The 15,695-nt window shown below is 43.5% G+C and overlaps 1 protein-coding gene across 1 annotated transcript in view; it reads left to right on the top strand.

The window, feature by feature from the left end:
- Positions 1-15,400, top strand: part of Grb10 (growth factor receptor bound protein 10) — a 98,697-nt gene extending 83,297 nt beyond the window's left edge. The window contains exons 12-17 of the mRNA XM_051200699.1: positions 7,932-8,009; positions 8,585-8,701; positions 9,428-9,494; positions 9,682-9,769; positions 11,210-11,303; positions 12,297-15,400. Coding sequence (XP_051056656.1) covers positions 7,932-8,009; positions 8,585-8,701; positions 9,428-9,494; positions 9,682-9,769; positions 11,210-11,303; positions 12,297-12,443 — 591 coding nt within the window. The 3' untranslated portion in view covers positions 12,444-15,400. The remainder of the gene's footprint in view (positions 1-7,931; positions 8,010-8,584; positions 8,702-9,427; positions 9,495-9,681; positions 9,770-11,209; positions 11,304-12,296) is intronic.
- Positions 15,401-15,695: the final 295 nt, after the last annotated feature.

Below are 15,695 nucleotides of genomic sequence, written 5' to 3'. Positions count from 1 at the left end.
ACAGAGACCCTTTGTTAAAAATAAATGAGTAAAAAATAATAATAAATAAATAAAAGGATGATCTATGTTTTAGAAAACCTACTAATTAAAAATTAAGTGTATATCAATATTAGGATGTCTTCCATTTTTGTGTGGGAGAGAGGCAAAAGTCAAAATTTATATTTGACTTTATGGTACCAGAAAAGGAAAGGTTGCTGAGAGATAGATAGCCCCACTATGCAAGGAGGGGCGCATGCTAGACACAGACCTTTACATTTCTATATAGGTCTGATTTTTTTTTTTTTAATCTGAAAATGTATTTTTAAAAGGCAACAAAAGAAATAGAAAAAATAGCATTGTACACTATAAAACAATACATTTTATTAAGCTGTTGATATGTAGTCCAGTTAGTAGGCTCCAGTTCTCAGCCACTGTACCATGAGTAAAAACTGTAACACAATTGCAGGAAAGGAAATGGGCAGAACTGTTGTGACAACACTAATTGGCTTTATCGTGAAGTGCAAATACATGAGATCTTATACCATATTAATGCTAACATGACACCATTAGCCTGTTCTGAACATCCATGCCTCGGTGCCCAACCTCATGTTCTCCTCACGGCTGCTTTGTGTCATGATTGTCTCATTCACAGGTAACCACACTGAGGCTGGAGGTCTGGCCGCTGGGGTGTGGCAGAGCCAGGTTGAGAGCAGCATTCTGGCTCCTGAGCTCACTTCCTAAGTACTGTGCTTTGCCGCCCTCCCTGAGAGCCCTGGGCAGTTGCATGTCCACTTCCTGTTTTGGTTTGGTTTGATTTATTGTTTTGATAGAGGGTTTGTATGTGGGCCATGCTGGCCTCAAACTCAAAATCTTCCTGCTTCAGCCTCCCCAGTATTTTGGAATAGATCTGATTCTGCATTGAGTTCTAGTGTCCCAGCTACTGTGCAGGTATCATTTGATTCCAAAGGTCTCAGGATACATCTTGAAGGGCACTTCTTACAGGAGGCAGTGCCATACCTTGGTACAGCCTACTGAGTTGCCAGTCTCCAACGAGGTTACAGTAGAATTTTTCTGTTTCTGCCATAATTCCTTGTGCTTCGAGATCATTGTCATTCCTAAGCAGCTATGTGATTACTACCTACCATACACCAAGCTGTTTCTCCCCTCCATACATTCTCCTGGTAGAAGTCATCTTAGTTAAAGTTGGAAGACAAGATTCGGCTGGTCATGTGGTAGTGCGGCTTCATACTACCTTCAGAATAGGAAGTTCAGAGCCACAGGAAACCTAGAACCTCTCCTGTTTCTTATCCCTGCAGGCTGCAGAAAGCAAGACTAGGCAGGACCCATGGACCCAACCTTCCTGGGCTTGTTTTCCATGTTTTCCAGGCTCTCCTCCCAAATCCCCATTGAGGATAGGGACTTCTAGGCCCTCAGGATATAATAAAGGCTCATGCAAATGCCATCTTACACTCATGTTTCTGCCTCTGTGTGTACGTTTGCCTGTCTGTCCATTCCTTCTGTCTGTCTGTCTGTCTGTCTGTCTGTCTGTCTTTTGCAGAGTTAGGGATTAAGCCCAGGGTCTCCCACATGCTAGACAAGCACCGTACTACTGAGCACTAACCCTAGGCCTCTTTACACATTTTTAGGCACAGTATGGGTAGATTGCCTAAACTTTCTCTGTAACTCAAGAAGGACTTGACTGATCCTCCTGCCTCAGCTGGGGTTACACGCATGTATACGCTCCCCTTTCTTGATGCCTTGCCTATGGCATCTGTGTATTGTGGTATTGCCAAAGTCTCCCTCAGGCTGCTGGGAAAAGTCACCAAATGGGGAGTTTGAACTAAAGATGGCAGGCTCACAGTAGCACAGATAACCAAATATCAAGTTGTGTCTTCTCAGGATTAGTAGGCCTTGGTCTGTAATGCAAGTCCTTGAGCTTCATCCTCTCAGATACTCTTACCCGCCAGAAATGGGCTGGGGTTTTGTTTGGATTTGAATCTGGAAAAAGTGAATTCAGCATAGAGGTTTCCTTGCTTTATTACAACTGTCAACATAGAGACCCTGGAATCCTAAATCACCCTGAAAAGTCACCTCCCAGCATTCCTAAGCCTGTCTCATTACCATTCTGATTAGTGAACATGAACTTGGCGTCAGCAGTGTTGAAACAGTAATTTATGTCACGTTGCTATCCTAGGGCTTTGGGGAAGGAAAACTTTGTTATTTAAAAATAACCAAGGGCCATGAAGTGCTTGCATACGTATGCCTGCCTTTGAAAGAGGAAAAAAGCACGATTGCTAAAGGCATGGCTGTGTTCAGCTACAGACTTAACCTAGTGTGGACAGTGCAGGACATGGGGTCAGTCTGTGGTCTTCATCCTTTCCTATTGCATCATTGAGTCATTCTTGGACACAGGGCTGTGCCAAAGGGTTAGAGAGTCGTAACGGTTACCTACTTCTCATATTCTCCCTGCTTTTCTAAACATTTCTTAAACTGATGTAAAAATTCCCTCCACAAAATGTCTTGCTGTGTCAGCACAAGAGCCTGTCATTGTGGTTGCTTTGGTTTTAAATTACCCCACCCTGAAAAGGCAATTAGGTTCATGTTCAGCAAGACAGCAGACCACCAAGAGGCATGAGGAGCCTCCTCTGCAAAAGCACTTTGACAGTAGGACCAGCATATTGGAAACAAAGAAGAAATTCACTGCAGTTCTGTGAAGCAGCTAAATGCAGGGATCAAAGCCATCTCAGCAGTGAGAAGGGTATGCAGAACAAAAGGCTGCACCCGGTGTAATGAGGTCAGAGAAGCTTCGCCTCATGGATCCTAGGCATGCCAGAGAGGGCAACAGATTGGGAATCATGGAATGACTTGGGTGGTGGCTCAGTGTTCTTAGCCTTTCCTCTACAGATGTACCCCTGTGCAAATACTCCCTCCCAAGTTCTACTTTAGGTACCAAGACTTAGACCTAGGGTTCCACACAGCCAGTCCTCAGTTACTGGAAGGAGGCATCTCCTGTTCATGGCAAAAAATCTAATTCGATAAAGATGTCAAACCTTAGGCAATTGGAACTTTTTTTTTTTTTTTTTTTTTTTTTTTGCTCCTCCCCCAAATCTATTTCTTTGTCCTATCTAAAATGTAAGCATTGTGGATTTACACTTCTTGCAGTCTTTCCCTAAAGTCAAATCAAGTGGTTTTCAAAGATTTTCATAGCAAAATTCTTCCCTGTTTCATAACAAAATCTGTAACTCCCCAGTATGACAGACCGGGGGGGGGGGGGGGGGGACTTGATTTTCTTTTAAATGTAGTATATTAGAGTATTCTAGATTAGCAGACATCCCACAGTCTCAGGAGCTTGTAGTGTTATAATGGCAGAGACTTACTTCTGCTAGAATTTTGCAGGGAGAGTCTCATTTCCCAGTTAGATGCTCAAGACTGTAATGGCCTATGCCACTTCTGAACCAGGAACATGGCCCATCAAATCACTGGGCCTCTGGAAGGTTCAGCCTAGTTGGGCTTAATAGATTCCTTTTCATTAACATCTGTGCTAAATGGGGTATGCTCCCATGTGATTACGGCTCCCTTCCTGTTTAAAAAAAAAAAAAAGAAAGAAAATCTCTTTAAGTTTGTCTTGTATTCCTGGAGTTGAGCTATAGTCTTTGAAGCATTCTTCCACCATAACTCTAAACCTTTTTGCTATCTTCGCACAAAACAGTAGTAAACTTGCTTACTACCTCACTTAAGAACTTACATGTCTCCCTAAGTTACTAGGGAAAGATCTGTCCTTTTATTCAACGTGTTGGGTCTTCCAGGGTTAATGGCCAGAATGAAAACTAGGTAATAAAGGAAATCTGTCAATGCACAATGGGTTCACAAAGCAAATGGATTCCTTTCATTAGATCCCCAAACTCAACCTCATTTGTAATGTTAAACTCCTGTGAACTTTATTGATGTGCTTATGGTTCTTTATTATGTTAATTTATTAATTAGTTTCTTTAGGGGAATGTGTGTGGGCATGTGTATAGAGGTCAGAGGACAGCTTGGGGGAGTCAGTTCTCTCCTTCCATGTGGGCTCTAAGGACCAAATTCAGGCTTAGTGACAAGCACCTTTACTCACTGAGGCATTTCACCAGTCCAGAAGGATATTTCTTAACATGACAAGTTCTGAATGTGGAGACATGCTGTTGTCTCTTTACACAAAGAAACAAAACAGTCCACTGTTACCTTAATCCTTTACTGTTTAGAAGAGCCACATTTAATTTGATGTGAATAGGAAGTGAGAGTCTACACTGCAGTAAAGCAGGAAACATCGTTAGGTCATACTTTCTTTTTCTGAAGCAATAGAAGGAATTACAAAGGAAATAACATTAATTGGACTATACATGTATCTTTAAAGCCCAGTCAACTAAAATAAAAAGAGAAATGAAAGAAAGTAATTCTATAGCCAGCTGGTACATAAATGGCTAATGGCTTAACAATTTCAAGACTTTGTATGAATACAAGTAACTACCATGTAGGTCCCCATATTTTTAAGTAGAAACCATGTGAACTTTTAGTCTTTAAACTACAAACAGTATGAAAGCAGCCAACTTCCTTAGTAACTGAGATCTTAAAAAAAAAATCATTTAAAACACTATGCAAATAAAGTATAATGTTGTACAAAATACCTACTTATAGAAATGATCTATTTAAAATAATTCATAGACCAAGGAGAGAATGCAAAACAAAATCAGAAGATATGCCAATTGAGTAATTATAAAAGTACCACAAGTTACAGGAGAACTTCAAAGGAAAATGTTAAATACATGTTAAAAAAAAAATAAGTAAAGCTTAAAGTCGGTGACCTAAGTGTCTACTTAAAGACATTCTAGAAAGGCACTCAGGTTGAGCCAAATACAGAGCAGAGGTACTGAAAGGGAAAAGAGCATATAGGGGTAATATACTCCTAACTTTGTTTAATTCCAGATTCAGTGACCCTTCTCAAAAGCACTGGGGATAAGAAGCACTATGGATTTTGGCATTTTGTGACACAGGAATATTTGTGTAAACATAATGAGATGTCATGGGGACAGGACCTATATCTAAACATGCAATGCATTTGTTTCATATACATGTTTTACACATAACCTGAAGTAATTTTATACATTTGCCCGGGTTTTAACTGTGACAGATCATATAAAGTCAAATGTTGGATTTTCTACTTGAGATGCTACATTGTTGATCAAAAGATTTGATTTTAGAACACTGTAGAGTTCAGATTTATTAGGTGTGTCATTATGTGTAGTGGGAAGAGGCATGCAGGCAAGTTTGGGAGACCCTTTAGCTTCTCCCCCCCCCCTCCCATGAACTAGGGCTATAAACTCTTACAGTAAAAGGGAGAGGTGTGAATGAATAGCCTGAAGGTAATCCAGAAGAGAGGAGTCAGGTATACCATACTTGAATCTGCTAACAAAAAACGTACAGTAACACACCCAGAGCATTACTGACCAGGGAAGCTCACCCAAGCCTTAGTGTGGACCCCAATTTCCGTGCATCGTTGGCCATATAGAACTGTCATTTACGTGGCTGGCTTTAGTCCCTAGCATGGCCCCAGGCCCAGCACGAATCACACTCTTAACATAGGCTCTGTGGTCTGGCCAGCGCTTATATCAGGCAGGCCATTCTAATGACTCAGAGAGGTCATCTTTCAGAAGCCCAGGCAAGCTTAAGCCATTATGTCCACCTCTCCATGTATCTACATACCCAAAACCCATATGTGTCTGACTGGCAAGATGGCTTAGTTGTAAAGTCCTTGCCATGAAAACATAAGGACCTGAATTCAAATCTCCATTACCAGGACCAGCTAGATGTGGCAGTACGTTTCTGTAACCCCAGTGTGCTGTGGGGTGGGGGGAAGAAGATCCCTGGGGCTCCTGGCTGGTCAATTGGAAACCCTGTTGCAGGAAGACACCACCCAACATTGATTTCTGACTTCCCCATACATGTACATAGACACCCAGAGACCACACACCACACACAAGCATATACCTGTATGTGTACGGCCAGCCTGGCTTAGCCACAGGCCCCACATTCTCAGAACCAACCAAAACAGATCAGAAATGCTCTTTAATAAAATTATATGTGAGAATTGGGAAGATACTCAGTAGGTAAAGTACTTGTTATTCAACTCTAAGGGACTAAGTTTCCTTGCCCTGGCACCCACATAATGAGCTGGGGCTTGCTAGCTAGCTGCTCTAGCCCAAATGGCAATGTCCAGGTTCAGTGAGAGGCTCTACCTCCAAAGATAAGGTGGACAATGATAGAAGACCCTTGACTTAGTACAGTTTACAGGAAGGTGTACATAAGTTCTATGCCAATACTGTTTTGTTACTTGTAGTGTGTCCCAGAACCAGTTCCCCTGACAGCTACTGAGGAAGGACTATATACAAACCATACATATATGACTGACTTTAAGTGTATGCATTAGGTAGCATACTTAATATCTAACAGGTTTCTCAGTCTGTGTCATAGTGAAACATGGTTCATTGTTTCCAGTGATGTTTCTTGCCCTAAGGTCTTAATTCCTCTGTCTAATGCTAGACATCATCGCTGCCTCAGATGATCAGATTAGTGTTTGCATAATTTCTCTTTCACATGAAGCATTTACATTTTCCTGTATACATTGATTTTTCTGTTTTTCAGTAGCTGCCACAGCACCACAACATGCATCTTTTTAACGTATTAAAAAGCCGTGTAATTCAGTCCTTTCACCACAGTCAGTCTAACAGAGGACTTTCTTCGTTTCCCTCCCCACCTATCTGACATGTTCTTGTTGTGGATAATCATTCTCTGTGTATTAAAACCCCCTAAAGTGCGCTGCTGCTGTGCTTCATATACTCAAAGCTTATTTTAATCATCCGCTTATTTGCCCTATAATTTTTCCCAAACATGCATTCTTCTCTGGGGGACTAAAAGAACTCAGCTCTTAGCAGTCTTTGCCACGTGGACCCAAGAAACTTTTTGATGTTTTCTCCTTGTCTCTTTTTTATTTTTATTTAGCAGTTTTCTCATAATGTGTCTGCTTTGTGTATTCTTGACTGTGCAGTTTGATGTCTTCTCAATATGGGGGAATTCTTTGATTTTTCATTTCAGACAGTTGTCCTGATCTGTCGTCTCCTCTTACAGGAGAGCACTTACACTCATGGAAAACAGTCCTGTCATGTTGTACATGTTTGTACTTTAGGAAGGAGTGTGGTTTATAGGACCAAGAGCTACAAGAGAGTTCACATTGTGAAGCAAGGACATGAGGATGATGCAGCCACTCCAGAACTTTATCCTCTTCCTGGTGTTCACTCTTATATCCTCTCTCTCTGTCTCTGTCTCTCTGTCTCTCTCTCTCTCTCTCTCTCATACATACATACATATTGTTCCAACTTGGTGTTTTGAATCAATAGTTTGTTTGTTTGTTTTTGGCTATTCAAAGTGTGTGAGACCTCTGTCTTCTGGAGACTGGCTTTAGAACCAGCTATATGCACTTGAGTCGTGAATTCTTACCTTCTCGTGACTTTGGAATACTTGCTTCGTTTCTTTGTGTTTTAGTTCTGTTATCTGTAAAATGGGACTAATGATAGTGCATAGATCATAAAAAACGGGGAGTGGTAAATGACTTAGTACAGTACTTGACTCATGCAGAACTCAGGAAAGCTAATTATTCTTGACCTTGGTATTGTGATATGTGTTGTTGCCCTCTCTCTTTGTTTCCCTCTCCAACAGTCCCAGACCAGTCAGCACCCCCTCTCTTCCAGGATAGAAGTTCTGAGGCAGAACTGAACAGAAGCATGCCATCTCACAGGGGGCCTTTGGCAAAGAGTAGTTGCCTCTTGTGTATCGGCCCTGCCCTCCCAGCTGTGGGGTTTGCTGTGGGCTGGGGCTGTGGGGGCTCTTGGGTGCTGGTACTGACTCTAGTCTTTCCTCTCCAGTACGGAATGCTCCTGTACCAAAACTATCGCATCCCACAGCAGAGAAAGGCTTTGCTCTCTCCTTTCAATACACCCGTGGTAAGTAGAGGACCCTCGACAGTCAAGTCTTGTGGGAACGTCATTGCAGCATGCCTTACCTATTCCAAAAATAGCAACAGCCACTTGTAGCTCTCCAGAAGCCATCTTTCTCATCATTGGCTTTTGTTCCGTTAAGTCATGGGACCCATGAATGTTGAAGTCATTCCCTGGTCAGGATATTGAGAGTATAACCACCTCTGCTCCCCAAAAGTACACAAATGTACTGTATTATCAATGTGATCTTAAAGATCCTCTGGTATCTATTCCCAGGAGAGAGCAAGCCATGTCATAGAAGAGTCCAGTGTTTGCTTTCCTGAACTAATGCCCCCAAACATGGTCCACAATGAGGAATTGGAGATAGACCAACCATTCTCCCTTTTTTTCCCCCTCCTTCCTTTATTTTTGAGCAAAACCCAAAGTCATTTTTACCATTTTTTGTGTGGTTTCATTTAAATCACTGAGTTTTCAACCTGAAACAGGGAACTCTGTAGCACCATCTTTATGATTGTCCCATAGGGTAATGCTACCCTGGCTGATTTCTCTGCATCTTAGAATTTGTGGCCTTTGCTTTACAGCGCAGTGTCTCTGAGAATTCTCTGGTGGCCATGGATTTTTCTGGACAAACCGGAAGAGTGATCGATAATCCGGCTGAAGCCCAGAGTGCTGCTCTGGAAGAAGGCCATGCCTGGCGTGTAAGGCTCTAGCCCCATTCTGGTTGAAACTAGTTACACACAAACACCCAGGTTTTGCCAAAAGGGCTCTGCTGGTGTTGGTGAGAGGGAGTTATGGGAGTAACTACAGGAAGCAGCTGGCCCCAGGAGCCCTCCTTGCTGTCAGGCTTCCACAGCACTCTGTCCTGAGCTGTTCCTGCTGATAAATTACTAGTGGCTGTTTGTGGAGGGCACGGGGCCAGACATTCGTATGAGGACTCCACAGGGACCGGTTCTCTCACTAAAGCTCAAGTGCTGAATCTGCAGATGGGAAGATTATCTCCCAGCTCAGGTTTCCCTGAGATTTAAAGACCATGTGCAGAACACCTGCCCAGGGCTCTGCTTAGAAGACATTCCCAGTCCTGTAGCCACAGTGTGGGAAAAGGGCAAAAGTCTTCAGCACAAGGACTCTGGAGAACAGGGTTCTGAGAACTGCCAGAGTTTAAGCTGAGACTCCAGGGTTTGCTTCATAGGTAGTCTGAGTAAGAAACACATTGCTGCCTCAGTGTACTGGGTTGGCTAGAAATAACCAAAATGCAATTACTTCATTTTCTTTACCATTTTTGCCAAGAAACTCTGTGTTCTCCATAGTCAGGTAGTGCCATCAAAGTCTAAGGGTTTGGGGACACTGCTTATCCACCCTGTCCTAGACAGTGGTTGGCTTGGCACATCAGTTTCTCATTGCTAACATGGGCACTTCATTTGCAGAAGAGAAGCACTCGCATGAATATTCTGAGCAGCCAAAGCCCCCTTCATCCTTCTACCCTGAATTCAGGTGAGCACAGCTAATGGCTTTGTGTGGTATGTAATGGCAAAACAGAGCCCTGCTCTGGAACCACAACCTCACTGAGCTGCGCACAGTGCGCCTGGAGCTGAGATCCAAGTTGTCAAGTGTTGTTGTCTGGGCTCTTGGGTCTCTACAGAGGAGCCAGGTCTTACCCTCTTCTCCATCTTCCCTACAGTGATTCACAGGACTCAGCATTGGTTTCATGGACGTATCTCCCGTGAGGAGTCTCACAGGATCATCAAACAACAAGGTCTCGTGGACGGGTAAGGAAACTCCACTAATTGAAGCTGTCATCTATTGAAGGCTCACTGTGCTGAGCACATGCTCCTACCTCACTGCTCATGGGGTCCTGCATAAGCCAGCTCAAAGGCAAAGTATGCTGGCCTTGCCTTTGAGTTAAGGCCAGAGACGATTCTGAACTCTCCTGTTCTGGATGTGTCCAGATGTGCCCTTTACCCCTTAAGTGAAATTTAAATAAAAAAAGAACAAGGCTAGTTACTTTTACTTTCTAAGGCAGTAAGCAAATAGGGAAGAAAAAAAAAATCACGAACACCTCTTAATTTATACACCTTATAAAATTTGTCTTTTACTAAGAACAGGTTGTTATGGGTTATACCACAAGAGGCTTTCTTCTCACAGTTGTGACTGCTCAAGTAGATTGTCTCACTGCTAGGCTGAGCCAGACAACAGAGGATGGCTTCACTGATACGTGTATAGTGGATGATGGCAACCATTGGCCAGAGTGACTGGAAGCATGTTGGTGGCAGGTTGACCTTCAAGCATTCACATCACATGGTAACCAGAGCCAGCAAGAGAGTTTGGATCTCAGGAGTACAAGCTGTGTCACAGCAGCTGTTATTATCACAGTGACCTCTAGCAGCCCAGGACAAGTGTTCACCTTTGCCTTCATCTTGCGCTAGCGCCCTATCTACAAAAAGAAATGATAGATAAATGACTGACACAGGGTCAGCCTTCTTGCCCCTGATCAGACAGGAACACTTGAAGCTCCCAGGTTTCTGTGAGTGAGTGACCATGTTCTTTCCAGGGCACCATGTCATCCTGCCTGCAGTGGCATCCATGGTGATGTCCTTCCACCCCCTCTTCAAAAAACAAAATGTGATTTACAAAACAATGGGCTTCATTATGGATTGTTAATACATACCTGCCATGGTACTTTTTCTATATCTTTCACTTCTTACCTTCCCTTGTCCTTGGTCTTCCACTGGCCCCTCTCCTTGCCCCAAATTGGTCTCCTACTGCTTACACTGATTTCATGGGATCACTGTAGATACAGATAAAGATAATATTGTTAAGTCTGGATTCCCACATGAGAGAAACATGTGACATCTTGCAACCAATATAATGTTCTCCTTATAAATCTGGCCTGTGAGCACTCTCTGACCCTCTAACACAGACCATTTCAGCATCATCTTAGTAGTTTCCATGCCTTACCAGAGTCAGCCATGTTCTCAAGGGCCCCTGGTTCCTTCCAATGCCAAATGCCATCCTAAACTACCTTCTGAATGGTATTGCCACCAGAAGCCGCTCAGGTTCCCAAACACGAAAGTATCATGTCTATAAGCCCATTTTTATCAGGCAGGTCTAGCTGGTGTGCAAATGTATACGTGGTGTGCAAATGTATACATGGGAAATTTGGATTTGAAAAAGAATTGATAATAAATTGCTGGTTTCCCACTCTACAGGCTGTTCCTCCTTCGTGACAGCCAGAGCAATCCAAAGGCGTTCGTACTGACACTGTGCCATCACCAGAAGATTAAAAACTTCCAGATCTTACCCGTAAGTGCCAATACCTTCTAACCAGTCCTTCCATTCCTAATGCAATTCCCAACTTAAACATAACTATAGATAGTAGCAGACAGCTTCCAGTCCCAGAAAGCAGCTCTCAAGAGTCTAGAAGGAATGGTGCTGAGCATGGTGCTGTTGCCTTGAGACCTCCCAGCTTATATGTAACTAACCAGGAGATTCTGGGTCTACTAGACACTTCCAACAAGTTTGACCTTGGCTGTTTCCAGTGAAGGAATAGTCTGAATTGAGCCAGTATATCTCCTGACCACTCAGAATTACAGAGGAAATCAATGAGAGTTAAGTGACCCCTGAGAACTTGTGCTCCTGTGTCCACTTGGTCATCGGATCATGAAACAGTTCTACCATAGGCCCATCACACTGTGTCAGAAGTGGCTGTGTTTGTTCATCAGCCAAGGTTTACAGTTTCTGTCATCCATATGAACCAGGCAGTGTGGCTTTACCATTCTTCCCTGTACTGCTGTCACTGGACTCAGTGAATTACAAAAGATGTCAGGTGTTTAGTTCTTTCTCAATGAAACTTAACTATGATATCATCTAATTTCATAGAAACAGCCACCCAATGATCCTTAGGCTCTTATAATAGGCTGTTACGGAGATTGACTCAACCCTTTGACAAGAATAACTGGAGTGTGCTATGTGTAGTAGATAACCCAAGTGGGTTTGGTGAACTTAGCTTCCCAAATCTGGTGAGCTAGGAGTAGTTTTAAAATGTGACTGAACCTCAGAAAGCCATGCCAAGTGGCCTTTGTCCCCCTCCCAATATCATATGGTGTGGTTCCAGCACCGGGCACAGATAATGGCTCCTTAACCCACCACCGTGTCTTCTGACTGACTTTGCCAACTTTATGTATGGCTCTCAGGAACAGAATCATGAGCAGGCAAATTTGCTCCTGACCACAGGCTGTGGGGTGTCCCCCAAAGTCACACTTTCTAATTCGGCAAGTACTTTCTATGTCTCTGCAGTGCGAGGATGATGGGCAGACCTTCTTCACTCTGGATGATGGGAACACCAAGTTCTCCGATCTGATCCAGCTGGTCGACTTCTACCAGCTCAACAAAGGTGTTCTGCCCTGCAAGCTGAAGCACCACTGCATCCGTGTGGCCTTATGACCTCCTTGCCCTATCACAGAGGCTGGAGGCAGCAACACTGGAACGGAGAAGAGAGGCCTGCATGAGGGTGAGAACACACACCTACTCCCACCCAAGGACTCAACATCATGTCTTTTTGATCGGTGCCAACCGACCAACATCAATTAGTTATTGGACTTCACAAAGATTTGCCGCTGCGGATCAAGCAGGACCACCTCCCTCTGCATCAGTCATTTAAATTGGGGGAGGGATGAGATCCAGTGCAAGTGTGGGAAGAAACTGGAATGACGATTTTGATTAGGCCACGTAGGGTGAAAACCGCAGAGAAATGATTGGAAATGAACTCTTGCCCTGGAATAATCTTGACAATTAAAACCGCGATGTTTACTTTTTGTATTGATCACTTTTGCACTCCTTCTTCGTTGTCAATGTTGTACTCAGCCTATATGGTAGGAGAGGATGTGGCTTTGCAACCCAGATGAGACAAAGAATTTTGAATTGGCAGACTTCAGCCTGAAAAATGAATCCCCAAAGCTTTCTCGGGCATCCTGCTTTCCACAGGTTGCCACAGTGTGGGTTTGGCTCCTACATTATAGACACCCCAGTCCTTCCCATTATACTTGAAAAGCTTTCTTCAAAAAAAAAAGAAAAAAATTATGAAATAAAAGGTGTCAACCGCAGTTGACACCAAGCATGTTTTGTGGACTCAGTCAAGCTACCACAGTCTGGTCATAATCGTTGTTGTGCTGACGTTTGGTCATTTATTATTAGTGTGTCTCGTTCTCCACAGTGCCGGAGACCTCATTACTTTGGAAAACTCACTGTTCCCCAGCACAGCACAACTGCATGACCTCAGCTGTAGACTGATGTCAGCAAGCCTTCTTGGAACACATTGGCATTCATTGTGGATGCCACATAGTCCATCTGGGGTGCCCTGTGCCTCACATTTTCATAGCCACCCACTGTTGTAGAATAATTGCTGCCTTTACCCTCTGCAGTAGCCTCAGTCATTTCAGTTCTCCCACAGGGGTGGGGCGGGGTGGGGTAGTGGGGTGAAGCGATCTAAAGAGAAAATGTCAACTTGTTGGCCTTGTGCTCTGTCACCCTGAGCATCTATGGTGATAAAGATATGGAAACACTGTAGAGGGCAACAGCATAGGCTGGCTTTGAGTCTTTGCTTGGTGGCCTCTGCACCCTACTGAAAACCCCCTAAGCCAGCAGGAGCAGGGTATGCAGAGGTTCTGCCTCTGCTGGCTTCGGGTGAGAAGTACCTCACAGTGGTTGTGAACATTGGACAGATTTTTTTTTTTTAGCAGCATGATATTTGCTTCCTCCTCCAAGAGAGGAGATGGAAGGTGGCTGGAGTTGTCATTGGCTCCCCTGAGCCCCCATGGAGGACCCTCTGTTGTCCCCTTAATGATTTTTATCAGGCATGAGGGTGGCAGGCAGGACTCCCTTGAGAAACACACAGACAACCGTGGTGGACAGGTATCCTTTCCTGACACCACACCTGACTGGCCCTTTGAACCTGAGCTAGCCACTAGATTGCCAGTCCCGATTTACCGAAGTGCTCCCCAGGGAGCACTTCTGATTGCCTGCGGTTGACGGCATAGTGGAAGATAGATGTAACAGCGCTTTGTAAACAGGTCAGCTGCAAGCTGGTCCACAGTATAGAAACACTGTAGTTCACAGACCACGCAACCGTGTTTCCACGAGATGTTTATTACAGCAAATGAAGAATTTTTTTTTCTTTTTATCTTTTTATCTTTTTATCTTTTATCGTTTTTTTTAGTAAACATTTTTCTTAAGCATAAATGCTCAATTGCATTTCTCTTTCTTTCGCAGCTAGTTAATCATTCAGTTGACAATGAGATAATTCTCAAGTTCATGCCTGGCAGCAGGTTTCCACTGATCTTCCCCTTAGGGACAGATAACGGACATTTTCAGTTTTACCATATTCATTTATCTTTGCTGACTTAAGGTCAGACCTTTTTAAAACAGACAACAAGCAACTCTAGGGTTTCTTTCTCCAGTTTACACAGACCAGTCCCCACAACGCATAATCATTTTCTTTTGCCTCTACAGTAGACAGCTAGGAAGTATATCTCATATTTATGAGTACGCATTTTATTTAAAAGGAAGTATAGGCTTGACTCTGGTTCACAATTTTGTACGTAGCTGGTTTGACGTAGATTTTGTACTTCCCTAGCCGAAGTGAATTGTTGAAGGCTGCAACCCGCCTTGAGTGTAGCAGACTTCAGTGGCCCCGAGCTCGCCAGCCTTTGCACAGGCAGCTGGGAATTCCACCAGAAACAGCTAGTCCCTGGGGTAGTGGGTACCCAGCCCCCCTAGCCAGAGACTGAAGGACATTTGACTTTTATTTTTGTATTTAATTGACATGAATGTAAAGGGGACAGCTCAGGGTTGTTTTGGAGCCTGTTTGACTTTGTAATCTCTGCCTGTGATTTTCTTTTCCAAATGAAAACTCCATAGCCACCTGGACTAAGTTGAGAAGGAAAATGCCAAATGCTTTGGGTTTTTAGAGTTTTAATAAGTAGGCTCTGTTATATTATTAGGTGTTAAGAGTTTCTGAACGTGTTCTCTTTTATTTTTTGTTTGCTTAAACTTTGAAGAAATAATGTGCCTCAGCTTAGATGTTTTGTCTCCCCTTTGTGCACTTAAATACCTGAAGTCTGTCCGATCACTGCGCCTCCGAGAGCGCAACTAGCTCATCGTAGATTTGTGATGTCATAGTGCAAACCGCAGTGACCGGAAAAACAACCTGACTTGTAAACGTTTTCAGGGAATGCAGAGGGTGTTGATTGACAGACAAAACCTTTATTCCGCGTGCTTTGCTTCACTCTGTGCTACAATAGCTCTTTGGCTCGTGAACCTAATTGTAAACTTTCAGGTATTTTTGTACAAATAAGGGACTGATGTTCTGTTTCTTGTTATTAGAAATAAACATTAATACAGTGTTCTTCATTTTCTCCTGTTTCTTTATTTACGCCTCCGACTAAACACTGGGCTTGGGGTGGGTGGCTCAGTGGGTTAAGAGTGCTTGCTGTGAATGCAAGACACCAGATTTTAGATCCCCAGTACCTGTGATAAAGTCAGGCAGGATTCAGGGCCTGCTCAGTTGTACCAGGACAACCTTACCAACCTCATCCTGCTCATCCTGTCCCTCCCCACCACACACACAAGAAAACAAATCACAGGCCTGGGCTGGAGAAATGACTCAGTTGGAAAAAATGGTTGCCACACAAGATAAAA

The sequence above is a fragment of the Phodopus roborovskii genome, unplaced genomic scaffold, assembly GCF_943737965.1.
Source record: "Phodopus roborovskii unplaced genomic scaffold, PHOROB, whole genome shotgun sequence".
In the NCBI taxonomy this organism is placed as follows: Eukaryota; Metazoa; Chordata; class Mammalia; order Rodentia; family Cricetidae; genus Phodopus; species Phodopus roborovskii.
The sequence above is the reverse complement of the archived record's forward strand: the minus strand, read 5'-3'. Positions and strand labels throughout refer to the sequence as shown.